Source organism: Chelmon rostratus, chromosome 2 (genome assembly GCF_017976325.1).
Source record: "Chelmon rostratus isolate fCheRos1 chromosome 2, fCheRos1.pri, whole genome shotgun sequence".
NCBI lineage: Eukaryota > Metazoa > Chordata > Actinopteri > Chaetodontiformes > Chaetodontidae > Chelmon > Chelmon rostratus.
In genome coordinates this window covers 24,061,407-24,076,663 of record NC_055659.1, presented here as the reverse complement: position 1 = coordinate 24,076,663, position 15,257 = coordinate 24,061,407, and the positions used below count along the sequence as shown (strand labels likewise).

Here is a 15,257-nt window from a genome sequence, read left to right as displayed (position 1 = left end):
AGGAAGTAATTAACACTGTCAAAGTCAATGAAAGGCTTGTCTAACACATAGTTTAATACTACTATGGTACAGTATATATAAGCATATATTCTGACCTTTACTGGGTCGATGTTCTCAATGAGTCTCTCCAGGGCAGGCATCCAGCTGGGTGCCAGGTGACAGTTCTGAAAGAAGACCCAGTGACCTCTTTCCATGGCAGCATGCAGCATGGTCTCAGCCCAGGGGCCCTGAATAACACGAACAAGATGTAAAGGCAACATGAGTTGTGCCAAAACCAGTAAGCTTAGCATGAGGCTTTAATTTAAGAGAGAACATCAACATTTCGTTGAAGCTTGATCCTTATTTAAAGAGCAGTCAACATAAGGACTATTTTGACTGTGGGATACAGCACATTTCCCTATAGTCAGTTTGACATTCTAGGAGTCTGTCAGGAAGGCTTAAGAACCTTCAGTTCAATGTAGACAGAAATTGAGGACAGGGTGATGCAACAACCCAGCATGCACCCGGATTCTAACTCCTTTAACTGCAAGTAATGTGATAGACACACGCTAACACTGATTTAACAGCCACGGGGGAGGTGTTTTGCTGGGAGAAATATTTGGCCGTTAACTAGGTTTTGGGTTGTGGAGGATGAGTCTGAATTTATCATGAAACCTGCACATGATGTTAATGTGATTGTTTTCTGAGCTCATTTATGGTGTCCTGGAATCTAGCATCTGTCACAGTAATATGGCACATTGTCCTGGCCTATGGTCAGAAATAGAGGAAACAATTAGCGCCGAGGTGGCCACTCTTAAGAAGACAAATGAGAATGGCCTGGTTCTGTGAGAAAGTCATTTACAGTGGCTTTCCTCCAGAGTCAGACAGAGAGACTCCAAGAGAGAGTGAGAGAATTCCCAGGCATCCCCCAGGCCCTGACCTGGCCTTGGCCCAGAGAGATGGCACTCATTTTCTTGGAGAACTGCATGGCGTCAGCAAACTTGTAGAGGTCAGCAGCAGGGTCAGTGCCAGGGGACAGGACAAAGATGAGGGGGGTGGCAGGGGAAGACTCTTTGAAGACCACAAACAGGTCTGACGTCTGAAGGAGAGATGGAAAAATGAGTAACAAGCCATCAACAAGCCATCAATACACAATTTTACACTGTCACATACCACAGAACAAAACAAGCAGGGCTCATTCTCAGCTGAAGTTAAACAATGTTTACTTAGCACTGCTGGAGACTCAACCAAAACAAACGGAACCATCATTGCCTTGTTAATGTTAATATATGTCTAACCTAAGCTCTAAGCTCTGTCACAGATATAGAAACAAAGAATAACTACTGTGTCACAACATACATACTGGTTTTATAGTCAACATTAAGTCAAGAGGAGTCTACCTGAGGTTCTATGAAGCGTTGCCCCAGCTGAGCTGAGACAAAGTCTTGCAGGCCTTGAACGAGACAGTCGGCCCTCAGACAGCGCAGGACCAACAGCTTCTGGAATGAGTCCAGCTCTGTGTCCCATTCACCTGGGAGGGGCTCCCTATAGACAAACACACGCACATGCACACCTTGTTAGATATCGACAGCTTCTGGACAGTACAAATGAAGAAAACAAAACTGTATTTGTTGATACAGTGGTTATCTATGCATGCCTATGAGGCTGGTTGCTGTCAAAAATTCTCTTAAAACCCTGCAGATGTTTGGTGAAGCTCTCTGCCAGGTTGCCAAAGTTATCCAGAGCGCTGAGGCCCAGGATGTCCTGCCAGGCACGCTCAGACAGCCAACTCACTGCCGGGTTGTTTAGCTTTTGGATGGGCATCCCTCCAGATAGCAGGTAGCGCCACTCAGCCTGCCACAAAGAGACAATGCAGATTTTATTAAATCTACTTGAACTAACTGACTTCCTACAGGAAGTTGAAGAGGGCAGGGAGGGACTGCAAACTCCTCTCTTGCTCACCGTATCAATTTTGTTCTCATTCATCATGATGCGAGCAGACAGGAGGAAGGCGAACATGAGTTTGTGCTTCTCAAACAAGCTGCGGCACACGTTGCTGTACAGGCTGAAGGTGAAAAATTCATTGATGTTGGCAATTCTCTTCTCCACTGAGTCTGTGAGACACATGTCAAGAAAAAGTCAATGGAAGCAAAAAAAAAAAAAAAAGCAATTTTTTACGTCTGGTTTCAATGTCGTGAACAAGCCCTAATGTTTTCCCATCTGCACAGGCACAATTCTGTGTATAATCATGCAACCAGAGGGCATAATAATGTACTGTGGAATGTCTCTCTACCTGCTCTCTCAGAGTTGGCAATGCCAGCCATGAAGATGCCAAGGAACCACTCCAGTGAGTACTGGTACATGGGATCAACACTGGACAGGTCCGATACACAGAAGAAGAGGATCTGTGTGCGTACAGCCACTGGCACATACTCCAGACGGGTGGCATCAATGTCCTGCTCTGTCTGCTCTGCTGCCATCACTTTGGCCTGTCAGTAAAACAAGTTTGCGTTAGTAGAAAATCAAACAATAGTAGTTAATGAGATTGATGGCTAAACTATCATATATGAGGTTTCGGGGGGGTGTACATCAGGAAAAAACAGGGAACTTCACATGAGGTCATATTTGAAATTAGAGAAAACAAATCTCCCACTGTCTGACCTTGATCTCTCCAGCTTTGATCTTGGAAGCCTGCAACACTTGGATGAGCTCCTCATTATCCACAGGGTTTCCCTCAGTGGAGCTGAGTCGGGACAGGATCTCATCCTCAATTTCTTTTAGCTCCTGTTTCATCTTGGCGTTGCTGATGATCAGCTGGTTCTTAGCTTCCTCCAGGTCTGGACGTTCCTCAGCCACCACCTGACCTAGCAACTGGTCCTCTAGACCACTGGGAACATGCAAACACAGACAGTAAGACTAAGATACAGTTAATACCCTATATCGACTCTGAAAAATGGTTTTCTATCTGGTACACAGCCACAACCAGTTTAATCTGTTTAAAACGTGTTACCTGGGTGACAGGGTGAAGTTTATGAGTGTGACATTGGTGGAGACCTCTGGAGAGTAGTGTGGGTTAGGCAGCTTGGTGGTGATGTACATCTTGAAGCCTTCATGGTAAGGGATGACTGAATCGCCCAGTTTCAGCACTGTGCTGCCTTGCTGCTTAAATGTCTAAGGGCCAAAAATGACAAGTTAAGCAGGACAGTGCACGGTGGATAGATTGGTGTAACACTGCCATACAGTACAAGGGATATTTGTTGTAATGGATGTGTGTATATTCACCTGCTGCAACAGGACAGGTTCTAGAGTAGGATCTAATTCCTCTCCTACATTCTCCAAGAGGCAGGGTTTACCAAAGCGAATGGCGTTCTCAAGGCTGCGGAGGAAGTCCCGGTCACTTAGCTTCATAGTCTCTAACCCGCTGTCCCGCTCCTTGGTGACATCAGGAAGCAAGACTGAATGAGCAGTGGATCAAATATAACTAGAGACACTAAGAAAAGAAGCTTTCCAGATGACTTGTGGGTGATCGATAAGATGTAACCCCGACAACAAACCCACTGTTTATTGTACAGGCAGAGCAGGTACCTATGTATGTAGTGGGCCTAGTTTAGCAACATATTGAGAAACATATATGATACTCTGCTATGTTAACTCTTTAAACAGGTAAATAAAGCACAATTACAAGCTATACACGTGATGTAGAGGGATAAATTAAAATCCTAATATGGCTACTTTTCAAGTCTTTTTGTCTCACTGGCACCCTCTGCAGTTATGGTTGGATCAGCACACAAAAGTGTCCTCACCATGTTTTTGATCCAAGTGTTGGCTTGTCCCTGAGGATCAATGAACAGAGCCCAGCGCAGAGAGTACTGGGCAATCACACCATTCTCCACTGAAAGATTATCCTTGGGCAAACCTGATATCTGTGCACAGAGAAATTACAAAATAAATCACAGTAAAGGTACTTCAGTTATTCTCAGTGTAAAAGCATGCAAAACACTCAGTGTGATGGTCTGAATTTAATAATTAAGATCTGACTGAAGAGGCTTAGACCCTGAATGTCAGCTGGTTCTGACCTGCCAGGAGCGGATCTTGACTGGATCTCCTAAGGTGTTGATCAGGTTGGGTTCATCAGTGTGGGGAACACTTAGCTCTTTGAAACAACGCAGCCACTCCTCTGCCATGGCTGCCCTGTACTCTCCCTAAACACAAAAAAACAACATGCACATTCTTGTATATCAGGACAACTATATGTATGTATGTGTGTATTGGAACACTCAGAAACACACTAAGGCTAACCTACTAAAAAATACTATTATTATACATGTTTTACATGTAACCGTCATGTTCAAATTTTATGATTGTAATAGGTCTTGATTTTATTTGAGTTAACTGGAACAACAAACACAAAAGTTGTTTGTTTAAGTTCATCATCACAACATTGAATTTGAAAATGCAGTTGATCATGACGGGAAATGTGTCTATATGCAGTATATAATGGGCAATGCAACTTTTCAATATATATTCCCACTCACGTACTCACTGATTTACAACCCACTTACAGTGAAGGGTCCCAGGTATGCTATATATGCTGCAGATAGAAGCACATCGCCTGCCACATTATTGACCATGTAATCCAGATGTTGCACCGTGTCCTTCCAACGCACCTTCTCATCTGCCAGTCCGCCTATAAGCTGGATAACATGAATGCATCTTCATGACATAACTATCAATATTAAAGAAGTTAAGAAGGTAAGAAAAAATGTTCATCTTAATAATACATTGCGTGTACTGTATATATTTTATTATATTTCATATTTATATGTATTATATGAACATATATATCACTGTTATTGTTACTGTTATTGTAAAATGTAGATGTATTGTTTATTTCAATATTTTTATTTGCACTGTATGCTTGACTATATTCATTATGCATACAAACTAATCTACATATATTCCATGTCACGTTTGCCTTGCTTTTTTTAGTTTAGGGTATAGTAGGCTATCTTTATAGCCTTGTAACTTTGATTCATTTGTTATCTGTATGTTTTTGTTTTCTACATTCTACATTTTCTGTATCCTGTTCCTAATGACTTCTCTGCAGCTGCAATGCTGAATATTCCCCTTGAGAATCAGTGAAGCACTGTCATATCCATCCCTCTTTCTGACCTTATCTGCTCGTACAAGGCGGGCTTCACACAGTTGATACTTGTTATCCAGCTCCTCTTTCTTAGCCAGACAGTCCTGGTACTTGGCCTGCAAAGTAGCAATGCCACCCTCTACCGCTGCCAGCTGTTCTTTGGCATCATCTAAAACGCGCTGGGTCACAGCTAAGTCCTCCTGGGCTTTCTGGAGAGATTGCTGTACAAATATTTACATTTTTAATGGTTAGACGACCCTCTTATTTGAAAAGCATCTACGTGCAGTAGTGTCTTACATGGACAACCAAGACAATGTCTCAAAAGTCGACTTCAGTTTTTACCCTTTTAGGTTCCACAGCCTTGGCCACAAAGTGATATGCATGCATGGCTCGCACCCACTGGCAAATGGAGGTACAGGCTTTGGAAACCTTGGCAATGGAGGCTGGCTGGAATTCCTCATTGTCCATGTAGGGCTGGACTAAACTGATCACGTTATCTGGGATATTGTCCTGTAGAAATAATAAGTGGCAGAAAAATCTTCTTGTAATACATCTCACAGATCCCAAACAGGAAATGATGGAATCAGCTTCAAAAACTGAAACTTTGGAAACTTTGGGAGCTTAAACCAAATCTGAAAGAGACAATAATGTCCTGGAAAGACAATGATAACACATATACAATGACATGGAAATAAATCCACTTGATACTGCACATGTTCTTATCATACCTTATCATACTTGAAGAGACTCTCCAGAAACTTGCCAGGGTCTTGTAGCAGACCCTTACCAGGTTCCCAGTAGTCATCCACCTTGGTGCCAGGCTTCTCTCCAGGCACCTTTTTGGGTTTGATGCCCTTCATAATGCACACCGCCTCAATAACCAGCTTGACTCCCTGAGGAGGTCGCTGCATGCCTCGCACCTATAGAAAAAAAATGTAGGAAGTTATATTCTACATATGAACTAAATATGCAGTAGTATTTGAAGGACATCTTGGCCGATCATCAACAAAAACTCTGACCTCAGTGACATCATTCTTGTTGAGTGACTTGAGGCTGTCGAGGGCAGCATCCAGAGCTGGCAGAGCCTCATCCAAGTCCCTCTGTGCGTCTGATGCGATGTCTCCTGCAAACTGAGCTTTTTTTGAAGCCTTGGCTTCCTCTGCCTGCACAGACTTTCGCGTCTCCTCTGCAACCACTGTGTCTTTCTGGCAACACAGAGTATAAATTACACTCAAGGTGAATAGGTTATAAGCTGCTAAGTTTTCCAAAACACAGCTAATGCATATATATTGACAAACACTGTACAGAGAAAAACACTGACACTATATGCAATTAATTGGAGACAATTTCTATAACAATTGGATAGCTCAGACATTTCTACCTCTATTTTCCCTTACTTTGATGGTCTCCATTGTGACTTCAGTATCCTTAGCAGCCTCCTCCAAAAGAGGCCTCATCGTCTCCAACTCCTCCTGCATCTTAATCACATCCTCCGCAGTGTTCAGAAGCTACAGGATCACAAAGCAGTAGGCAGTCACATATCAGTGCTAATCAAGCAAATATACAAATTTCCATTACTGATATTTTTTAGCTTTGCCTTGTCCAGGCCAGTCTTCATGCGCTGACGATCACTACACAGTTCTCGCTTCTTGCGCCCAGTGAGATCTGAGAAGAGTTTGAGTAGTTCCAGGTAGCTCTTGGGCGTGACATAGTTGTACCGAGAAAGCTCAGCCAGGTACTGTTCACATTTCCTGGCTACCGTCTGGTGGATCTTCACACACATCAAAGTCTAAAGAAGGGAGACAATTAAGGAGAGCCTGTGCTTAATGACACTTTTTAAAACAATTTTAGAGTTTTGATTGTAGTTTTTTATTTTTTTTTAGTTTCTATTTACTTACCCAGGATATTATAATACATTTGCAGAGACTTAAAAGTTGCTTAAGTAAGGTAATCCATCATAGTGAGCAGCCTGTTGCAATTACTGCAAAGTTCTGTCATTATTGAATGGTAATGCAGTGAAAACCTTCAGATTAGCCTAAGCATTCAAATGAATGTGCAGCAGAGGTGCAATCAGAGAGGTTACCTTGCCTCTATCTCTATCTCACCTACGTTAATTAAACAGCACATTTTTGATACAGTCATGGGGTTTAGATGAAAAAGATCCTGCATCATTATTAAATGTAATATTGTTAACAAGTATGTTGATGTTGACTGGGTTAGATTGCCTTTTTCAAGCAAGTTTTAAGTCGTTGTGACCCACATGTATATGGTGATGAAATGTAAATATAAAATCATAAGTCTGTCTCAAAGTTACTGTAAGGTTAAGTCTGTTTCTGCATATGGTTATTTAAATTATAGATATTTCTTGATGTACTGTACTTGATTTGCCAAGTAGAGTTAAACCTTACTTCCAAAGCTCACTGACATGCACACACACAAACCCACCTACACACATACATACACATACACACACACACACACACACACACATAAAAATAGCATCCTCACCAGTCCACTCATGGCTTTGGTGCTGGCCTCTAGCTCAGGCAGCTCATTAAGAAACGATGTGGCCACAGCTTGCAGAGCCTCCTCTGGCCAGGCATTGAACCAGTCAATAGTACAACATGTCACAAGCGAGGGAAACTGCCTCAGCCGAGCACGAAACACCTCACCGATAGGACTGTAGAGAAGGAAATGATGAGGACAGGTGTGAGTAGGGGAAAGCAAGAAAATAAGAACAATGATGATGGAGAAACTTTAGCCTTTTGACCAAGAGGACAAAACTTAAAAATGACTAACCTCATGCAGAGTACAGTGTGGATGTTGGTGCGGACCCTCCTGATGTATGCAGCCATAAGGTTGGCTTTAGTTGGCTGCTGGCCCAGGTCTTGCACCACTGGCTTCATGGCTGTCAGGATGCGCTCCTGCTCATCTGCTGCATACAGGTTGGGAACATCCCCAGAGTTTAAAATATTGTTGATATCCTCCAGGAATGACTCACTCTTAATCTGAGGGATACACACAAAGGTACTAATGAGTAAAATGCTTCCTTGTGAGAGATATGTTTATGCTCATCATGTAATGATTCAAATTGACTTAAAATTAGTTAAAGCAGTACAACAGCATTTTAGTGATGCTGTTAAACTACCACACAATCATACTGTAGCAGATGATAAGAGAATGCTACTGCTTACCTGTGTGTCTACAAAGAGGAAGGTGATCTGCTGGTTCTTAAGGCCAGCCTTCAACATGATGCTTTTAATATCTTCTCTCCACTCTGTCTGACCATAGTTCTTAGCCAGCTCAATCTGGAAACACTCATATTCTGACCTGAGTATGGACAAATGCACTATGAGGACTAGGCCAGAAGACGCTTTAAAGGACCATACTGGTGAACCCTGCATGTTTTATCACATTAACAGTAAATCATGTACGCTTGAGCTCATCTCAAAATAAATTTTAAATTCAGTAAATTTTTAAAACGGCCCCTACTTGTCCCTGAACTATCACTCAATAATCATAAAACAAAAGCAACTGAATGTTGATTCTTACATGCTACTGTATCTATCTCATGCTATCTCGTGTCTCAATCTGATTTAATAGTGTGCTGAAATAAATGTAAAAAAACAGCGGCCTATAAAGGACATCAATTCAGTAACGTGTGTCTATGCTTACAAAAGTCAGAAGCAACATAATAGTCTAGAAAACATGCAAAACCCAGCAGTGTGATCCTTCAAAAAAGCAGATATTTGATGAAAAAAAACTTGTGTTTTACAAAATTGTATCCAGCCTGCTGGCATGGGAGTTGTACAAAGAGGTGAAATCTCACATATACGAGGCCAGTTTAGAGAGTGACTGGCGCCCGCTCCCACCCACTCCAAGCAGCAAGGCATTGCCCAGGGGCTGCCGTAGGATGCGACTAATGCGGCATATGTGCTCAATGGCATCCATGAAGAGCACCAGCTTCATCTTGGTGGTACTGTTCTGGTTGTAGTCTTCCATGTATTCCTCCATCACTTTCACCAACTTGATGACATAACATAGGGGTAAAAGAACAACAATTATGGTCAAGTATACAGTTACTCTTTTATGTTGTAGAGTGGAAAAAACAGAATAAGGAGAAGGTGCAATGTAACACACCCTTGAGTCAATTGGTCTGCTGTGAAGCAACAAAAAAACATACCTTAAAATTCCAATATTGGTTGGCACCACTCACTTTTTGCTTGTCTTGTATGAGCGTGTAGACTTTGTGGTCAGCTCCAGGAATCATGAAATCTCCATACAGAACAGGTTGGTAGGGCACAACCTCTTCAAAGCTGCAGTCAAACTCCTGAATGCAGTCCTTTAGGAGCCTGTTGAACCAGTCCCTGTCCTCAGCACACACCAGGCGGTCCTGGAAAACTCGGCAGCTTTCGTGGTACCACAGCTGCAGCAGCTGCAATTTGTCCTAAAATCACCAAAGTAACACAACTTACATATTCGGGATTCTGATAATAAATGTTTCTTTATCTACCTTTCAACTTTTAATTTCTTCATACATGACCATTTTCGGTCATCCATAATATTTCCACTGTGACTACCTAATAGATCAAGTGACTATGTCAAAGCAATGTGATTATGTCAAATTACGTAGATTCTGTTGGATATGACTACCTCTATCATTCCAGCCTCAGCCATGTGGATGCCCTGGAAAACTTTGGACAGGTCTCTGAGGTTGAAGGTGTAATGGGACTTGGCTGGAGTTGGAAGGAGCTGGGAGGTTATGGTAGAGTAGACTCTGATAGTAGCGTCTACAAGAGCCTCATTCAGCGGCTGGATAGCTGGCACAGGTCCTGATGAAAGCAGGATAGAAGAGAGAAGCGATAACATTAAAACATGAAATTCATGTGAAACTCTATTTACTGTTACGATTTTGAGATGATCCTTTATTAGAAGACACTTCCACAAGTTCTGATCAGCATTTGTCTTCTTAAATATGCTCCATATGTACTCTAGGAATAAAATGACTTACATTATTCTTAATTAATTATCAATTATTCAGACCTGTGTTGTATCTTCTTTTAATATATGAGCTATACTAACTTATGCTTATGCAATTAAATGACATTTTACACACTTTGCACTCATTGTCTACTTTGTTCCTCTGTGTCCCTGACTTACTGCCTGGCTCCCTTTTACTCATACTTCCATCTGAAAGAGAACAAAGATTCAGTTATAAACTGCTACTTTTTTCACAAGCTAATTTAAGTATTTTCTACCCTGCAACACCTGTCTCACAAGTAAATTCACAAACATTATCAGTACCAACTCACCCATCCAACTGCCCAGAATGGTGGAGAAAATCTTTTTCTTGCTGGCATCCTCCATTTCAGTGAAAGACAGGAAGTTGAAGTGGTGCGTGAAGCGCTGGGTGATGGGGTTCCGACCACCACCTGGGGGTCCCATGGCACAGGCAAAATTGATGTCCACTATATGCTTGAATGTCCCTGTGGGGAAAGGAAAGGAAAACAAAAGAGAGGCCCAATCCAACTAGATGTTTTGCATTTCTGTGCAAAAATAACAAAATCCAAATCCTTGTGTTAAGAGTAACAATTAATATTTTAAGGCATGAAGAAATGATGTACAATCCTGATTTCAACCAGTTGGAACACTGTGTAAAACATGAATTAAACAGAATATGATTATATGCTAATCCTTATGACATATACTGAATACTTAACAGTTCAAAGACAATATATTTAATGTTTGACCTCATCAACTTTATTGATTTTTATTAACATCTGCCTATTCTGAATTTGACTCCAGGAACACATTTCAAACAAGTTGGGACAGGAACAACAAAAGACTGGAAAAGTTGTGGAACGCTCCAAAAACACCTGTTTGGAACATTCCACAGGTAAACAGGTTGATTGGTAACAGATTATAGTATCATGATTGGGTATGAAAGAAGCATCCTGGAAAGGCTCAGTCATTCATAAGCAAGGGTGGAGCGAGGTTCACTACTTTGTGAACACATGATTGTATAAAGGATATTACTACATGGGCTCGGGGACACTTCATTAAACTGTTGTCTGTAAACACAGTTCATTTGCAAATTACTGCATTCTGTTTTTATTTACGTTTTACACATCGTGCAAATTGTTTTGGAAATGTACTATTGGTGCAATAAACTTAACCCTGCAGTATTCTCACCTATCTGTTTCCTGTCATACCAGCCTCCATGGTCCATCCACTGCCTCAGCAGTTCAATAGGTGGCTGAGCACCATAGGTCTCCAACATGGGCATGTTTAGGTCATCAATGAAGAAGATGAAGTGCTTCCCTATTGGTGGTCCAAACACACCCTTCCGCCTGACACACAGTCACATGCATCATTGAAATGGTGAGTCACAGACATACTGTTCTACTGTAAATAACGTGTGGTTAGATGGACAACACATAGTGGAGCAGACATACCTTTTGTCTAGTTTACTGTCAAAGTAATCTTGTGTCTGGTTGGCTGAGGTGCGGGCAGAGAACATGAGGAAGTGTGTGATGTATTCAGCAGGCATGTTCTTCAGCAGCTTGTCTGACATGGTCAGGGTCTTTCCTGTGCCAGTTGGCCCAATACAGAGCACCTGTATCATACACACAGACAATTATTATCTAGTCTTATGGTACCAATGAATGCATGGACCTTTTTCTAACATTTATTTCAAACAAAAGTATTTGTAGACAGATGTGTGAAGCTCAACTACAATCAAAGTACTCACAGGTTTTTTATTGGTCAGAAGCATATCCATGAGGAAGGACATTCTCACTGTGTCAGCAGTGGGAACGATGATATCAGCATAATTTGTCTCTGGGGTGATTACAACACTCTTTGAAGACTTCATCCAGCTAACCCACTGAACCTAGAGTACAAGCACAATGATGACTGAGTGAAAAGCAAAAACACATCTTATGGTCTTGGTTGCAGGAAAATATCTTTATGAGTATACATCATCTATTTACTTTTTTCCCCTCATCTTCATCGTCATCTTCCAAGTTACTGATCCCGGCATCATCAAGCCTGTAGTCATACACAAGGGCATCCTCTGGAAAACATAACTGAATCTGAAGGATAAACATACTTATGTCAATCAAAATGCACCACTATAATCCAGCTATCAATACAAATTACATTCTTAATAATTTGGTAATGGGATGCTAAAGCAGGGATGCTGACATGACCTTTTCCTCTGTCATCTTGTTCTTCAGCCAAGCACTGAAGCGCTTACAGCTGTCTGCGTCCCCTGTGCTGCCTACACTCCACACCAGAGAGAAAAAGAACCAGGGCTCAATCAGCTCCTGCAGACGGTCCAGTTTCTTTTGGGGCAGTGGCCTCTCACCCTGCAGCACAATAAAAGGATTGGTGAGGAGATAATCAACAACATTCACTATTACAAGAGTACATCTAGGGTTTTTCATCAACTTAAACGCGAACTTCCTGAACATTACTTGACAATCATGACATTGTTGTTGTATTTAATAATAACAATATATAATAGTATATAATAATAATAATACTAAAATTGCAGTTTTAAAGATAAGCTCATGTTTTAAGGTAGCTTGTACAGCTTTAATAAAATAGTCAACATTTCCAGCTGAAACTGTTGCTTATGCCACTTAAAACAGCAAATTTGCACAAAAATTCATATAAATGAATTTAATGGGATTTAGTTCAACACAGGCAAGCTGAACACACCTCTTTAATGTCAAAGGGATTGAAGAAGCAGTCCATAAGTTTAAGCAGACTACAGGTAAGGTTGCTGTCCAGCGATGTGATGACCTCCTTTACTGATGTTCGGACAAATGTGATGGAGTCCTGTGTACCAGTACAGAAAGATGAAAACAAAAGCAGTGCCTTGTTTATACTATCATAATCTACTTTGATGAAAAATCCTTAACATTCCCCGCCAGTCTCTCTCGGTTGCATCTTCCTGCTCTCACCTTCAGGAACCTGGCAAACAGGGAATCCAGCTGCTCCATGTACGGTTTCAGGGCTTCAGGAACCCTCTTCAACCAGCACTCTGTAAATGGGACGAGGCCCAGAATACTGGGCTCCAGATAGACCATACCGCAGCGAGACACTGTGGCTGGAGATGCCACGGCCAAGTCTTGCACCTCAAACATCATGGTCATCACCTGCAGGAGGAAGAGACAAAGCATCGGCAACATGGGACAGAAGACAACACATGGACAAAAATGAAGTCTGTGAAAACTCAACCTTACATCAGTGAGCTTTATGATTTCCCCAGAGCTAAGGCACAGTTTCTTGTTGTCATCCAGCACAGTGTTCATGTTCTCAATCCAAACAGCATCCACTGGCCCATCGAACATGTACCACTTTTTCTCTTTGTCCATAGATGCTGCACCTCCACGGATAAGTGATGAGAGGATACCGTCTGTCCTATAAAGTTACAGAAAAAGGCAAAGTGTGTGTGTATAGATGTTTTTTTTTACTGTTCTGTAGTTTGTATAGAACAAAGCACAACTTACCACTCATGAGTGAGCAAGTCATACTCCCCATAGAGCTGTCCCATGGTGATAGACTTGGGGTTGAGGACATATATCTGAACCGCCTCATACACACCACCACTCACAGAGGGCTGGCCCTTCAGAGCTGTTATTGCCGCACCTAAAATCTCATAACACTAACACACAGTCAACAGTAATACTTATACATACAGGATTCTACAGCGCAAAGCAAAAATCATTATCAACTTTGGAAAAATGTGAATAAAACTTTAAACAATATAATGACAAGTTAAAGACTCACCTTGGTTTTACCTGATCCAGAGGGTCCAACCAACATAAGGCCATGTCTCACCACAGTGGTCTCATACAGCTGAATACACTTGCTAATATATCCTGCAATCACAACAATACTGTCATCTACTCATCCGAAAAATACACATAACTGCATATCTGAAAACATAGGTTTTGTGCTTCCAAAAACACTAACCATCCACATCTTTGAGGTTCTTCTTGACGCAGACATCACGCATGGCCTCCTCAAGTGTGCCATAGTTGATTGGCTCCTGTTTTGTCTTAGGGAAAAGATCGGACACTATACCGTTGAAGAGCTTCAGATCATCCTGTAAAAACTTTGGTATGTTGACATCTTGAATGGCCCGCAGACAGATCAACTCCTGAGAGACAGCGAGCAGGAGAATAAGGTATGAATTGTACAGATAGAATTTTTCAAACAACATTTTAAATTTTTTGTCATGTTTACTTATACTTAAGTCCCATGGTACACAAAAGAAACATTTCTCACCTCATTCATGTTGGAATTTTCTCTCTTCAGGTTTCCAGCAGCAGAGATCACAGTCTTCACAGCTCTCATACCAAAGTCATAATGATCCTTCATGTGAACAAGAGAGTCAGCACACGTTTCTATCTTTGTTATTCTTACATATGGTACAAACACATGCACCAAACTGATTCTAATTGTGACCTCTTCTGAATACATAAAGTACCTGAGAGCTAAGCTGTTCAGAGGAGAGCTTGAAGGTGGTGGTGATCTTCTTGGAGAGCACTTTGGCATCACTGAAGCCAAATGAGTACAATGAGATCTCAGCTATCATAGCATAGTCAGGTACCATCATGGCCACAGGACGAAACAGTGCCTGTGGAAGATATAATCTCGTTTGCTGTACTCCATCTGCTTATCCTCAATGTCATGCAGTTATTTAAAATTCAACCATCATTTCAAACCTTCAGATTGTCGGGCAGTTCAGTGCGTCCAGCGTAACCAGGATTCATAGTGATGAATACAGCGCAAGAAGGGACAAGAGGGATCTCTGTCCCCTCAAACACAAACCGCTCTGCCTAAAGACACAACATACACACACATACATTATTTTAGATATATGTGTGGAATAGAGTGGTCGTAAATAAAAATAAAATTCTAAGCTTATATAAAAACTGGTATACACATACATTTTGCAACTTCATAATAGAAAAGTACTCGAATAAAACTAAAAAAGTTGATTTCAAATTTTACTTGAAGCTAGATTGGTCACTTTCAGAATTAAAATTACTGGCATCATTAGCTTTAATTTAGTAAAATGTATTTCAGTGCAGTAGTTGGCTGACCAGCTTTCCATATT

The 15,257-nt window shown here is 41.4% G+C and overlaps 1 protein-coding gene across 1 annotated transcript in view; it reads right to left on the bottom strand.

Moving 5' to 3' along the window:
• dnah1 (dynein, axonemal, heavy chain 1) overlaps positions 1 to 15,257 on the bottom strand; it is a 31,546-nt gene that overhangs the window by 4,802 nt on the left and 11,487 nt on the right. Inside the window, exons 31-70 of the mRNA XM_041944978.1 lie at positions 14,863 to 14,976; positions 14,625 to 14,774; positions 14,423 to 14,509; positions 14,108 to 14,294; positions 13,922 to 14,013; positions 13,642 to 13,796; positions 13,375 to 13,552; positions 13,093 to 13,287; positions 12,848 to 12,967; positions 12,334 to 12,492; positions 12,115 to 12,216; positions 11,874 to 12,014; positions 11,578 to 11,738; positions 11,315 to 11,472; positions 10,435 to 10,608; positions 10,283 to 10,312; positions 9,776 to 9,954; positions 9,339 to 9,569; positions 8,952 to 9,148; positions 8,317 to 8,452; positions 7,922 to 8,130; positions 7,631 to 7,802; positions 6,720 to 6,911; positions 6,520 to 6,630; positions 6,142 to 6,327; positions 5,851 to 6,042; positions 5,465 to 5,632; positions 5,152 to 5,343; positions 4,542 to 4,673; positions 4,056 to 4,181; positions 3,783 to 3,902; positions 3,262 to 3,411; positions 2,990 to 3,150; positions 2,641 to 2,866; positions 2,273 to 2,468; positions 1,942 to 2,093; positions 1,637 to 1,833; positions 1,380 to 1,524; positions 920 to 1,078; positions 96 to 227 (exon numbers count right to left, since the gene is read on the bottom strand). Of these exons, the coding sequence (XP_041800912.1) occupies positions 96 to 227; positions 920 to 1,078; positions 1,380 to 1,524; positions 1,637 to 1,833; positions 1,942 to 2,093; positions 2,273 to 2,468; positions 2,641 to 2,866; positions 2,990 to 3,150; positions 3,262 to 3,411; positions 3,783 to 3,902; positions 4,056 to 4,181; positions 4,542 to 4,673; positions 5,152 to 5,343; positions 5,465 to 5,632; positions 5,851 to 6,042; positions 6,142 to 6,327; positions 6,520 to 6,630; positions 6,720 to 6,911; positions 7,631 to 7,802; positions 7,922 to 8,130; positions 8,317 to 8,452; positions 8,952 to 9,148; positions 9,339 to 9,569; positions 9,776 to 9,954; positions 10,283 to 10,312; positions 10,435 to 10,608; positions 11,315 to 11,472; positions 11,578 to 11,738; positions 11,874 to 12,014; positions 12,115 to 12,216; positions 12,334 to 12,492; positions 12,848 to 12,967; positions 13,093 to 13,287; positions 13,375 to 13,552; positions 13,642 to 13,796; positions 13,922 to 14,013; positions 14,108 to 14,294; positions 14,423 to 14,509; positions 14,625 to 14,774; positions 14,863 to 14,976 (6,264 nt within the window). The remainder of the gene's footprint in view (positions 1 to 95; positions 228 to 919; positions 1,079 to 1,379; positions 1,525 to 1,636; positions 1,834 to 1,941; positions 2,094 to 2,272; positions 2,469 to 2,640; positions 2,867 to 2,989; positions 3,151 to 3,261; positions 3,412 to 3,782; positions 3,903 to 4,055; positions 4,182 to 4,541; positions 4,674 to 5,151; positions 5,344 to 5,464; positions 5,633 to 5,850; positions 6,043 to 6,141; positions 6,328 to 6,519; positions 6,631 to 6,719; positions 6,912 to 7,630; positions 7,803 to 7,921; positions 8,131 to 8,316; positions 8,453 to 8,951; positions 9,149 to 9,338; positions 9,570 to 9,775; positions 9,955 to 10,282; positions 10,313 to 10,434; positions 10,609 to 11,314; positions 11,473 to 11,577; positions 11,739 to 11,873; positions 12,015 to 12,114; positions 12,217 to 12,333; positions 12,493 to 12,847; positions 12,968 to 13,092; positions 13,288 to 13,374; positions 13,553 to 13,641; positions 13,797 to 13,921; positions 14,014 to 14,107; positions 14,295 to 14,422; positions 14,510 to 14,624; positions 14,775 to 14,862; positions 14,977 to 15,257) is intronic.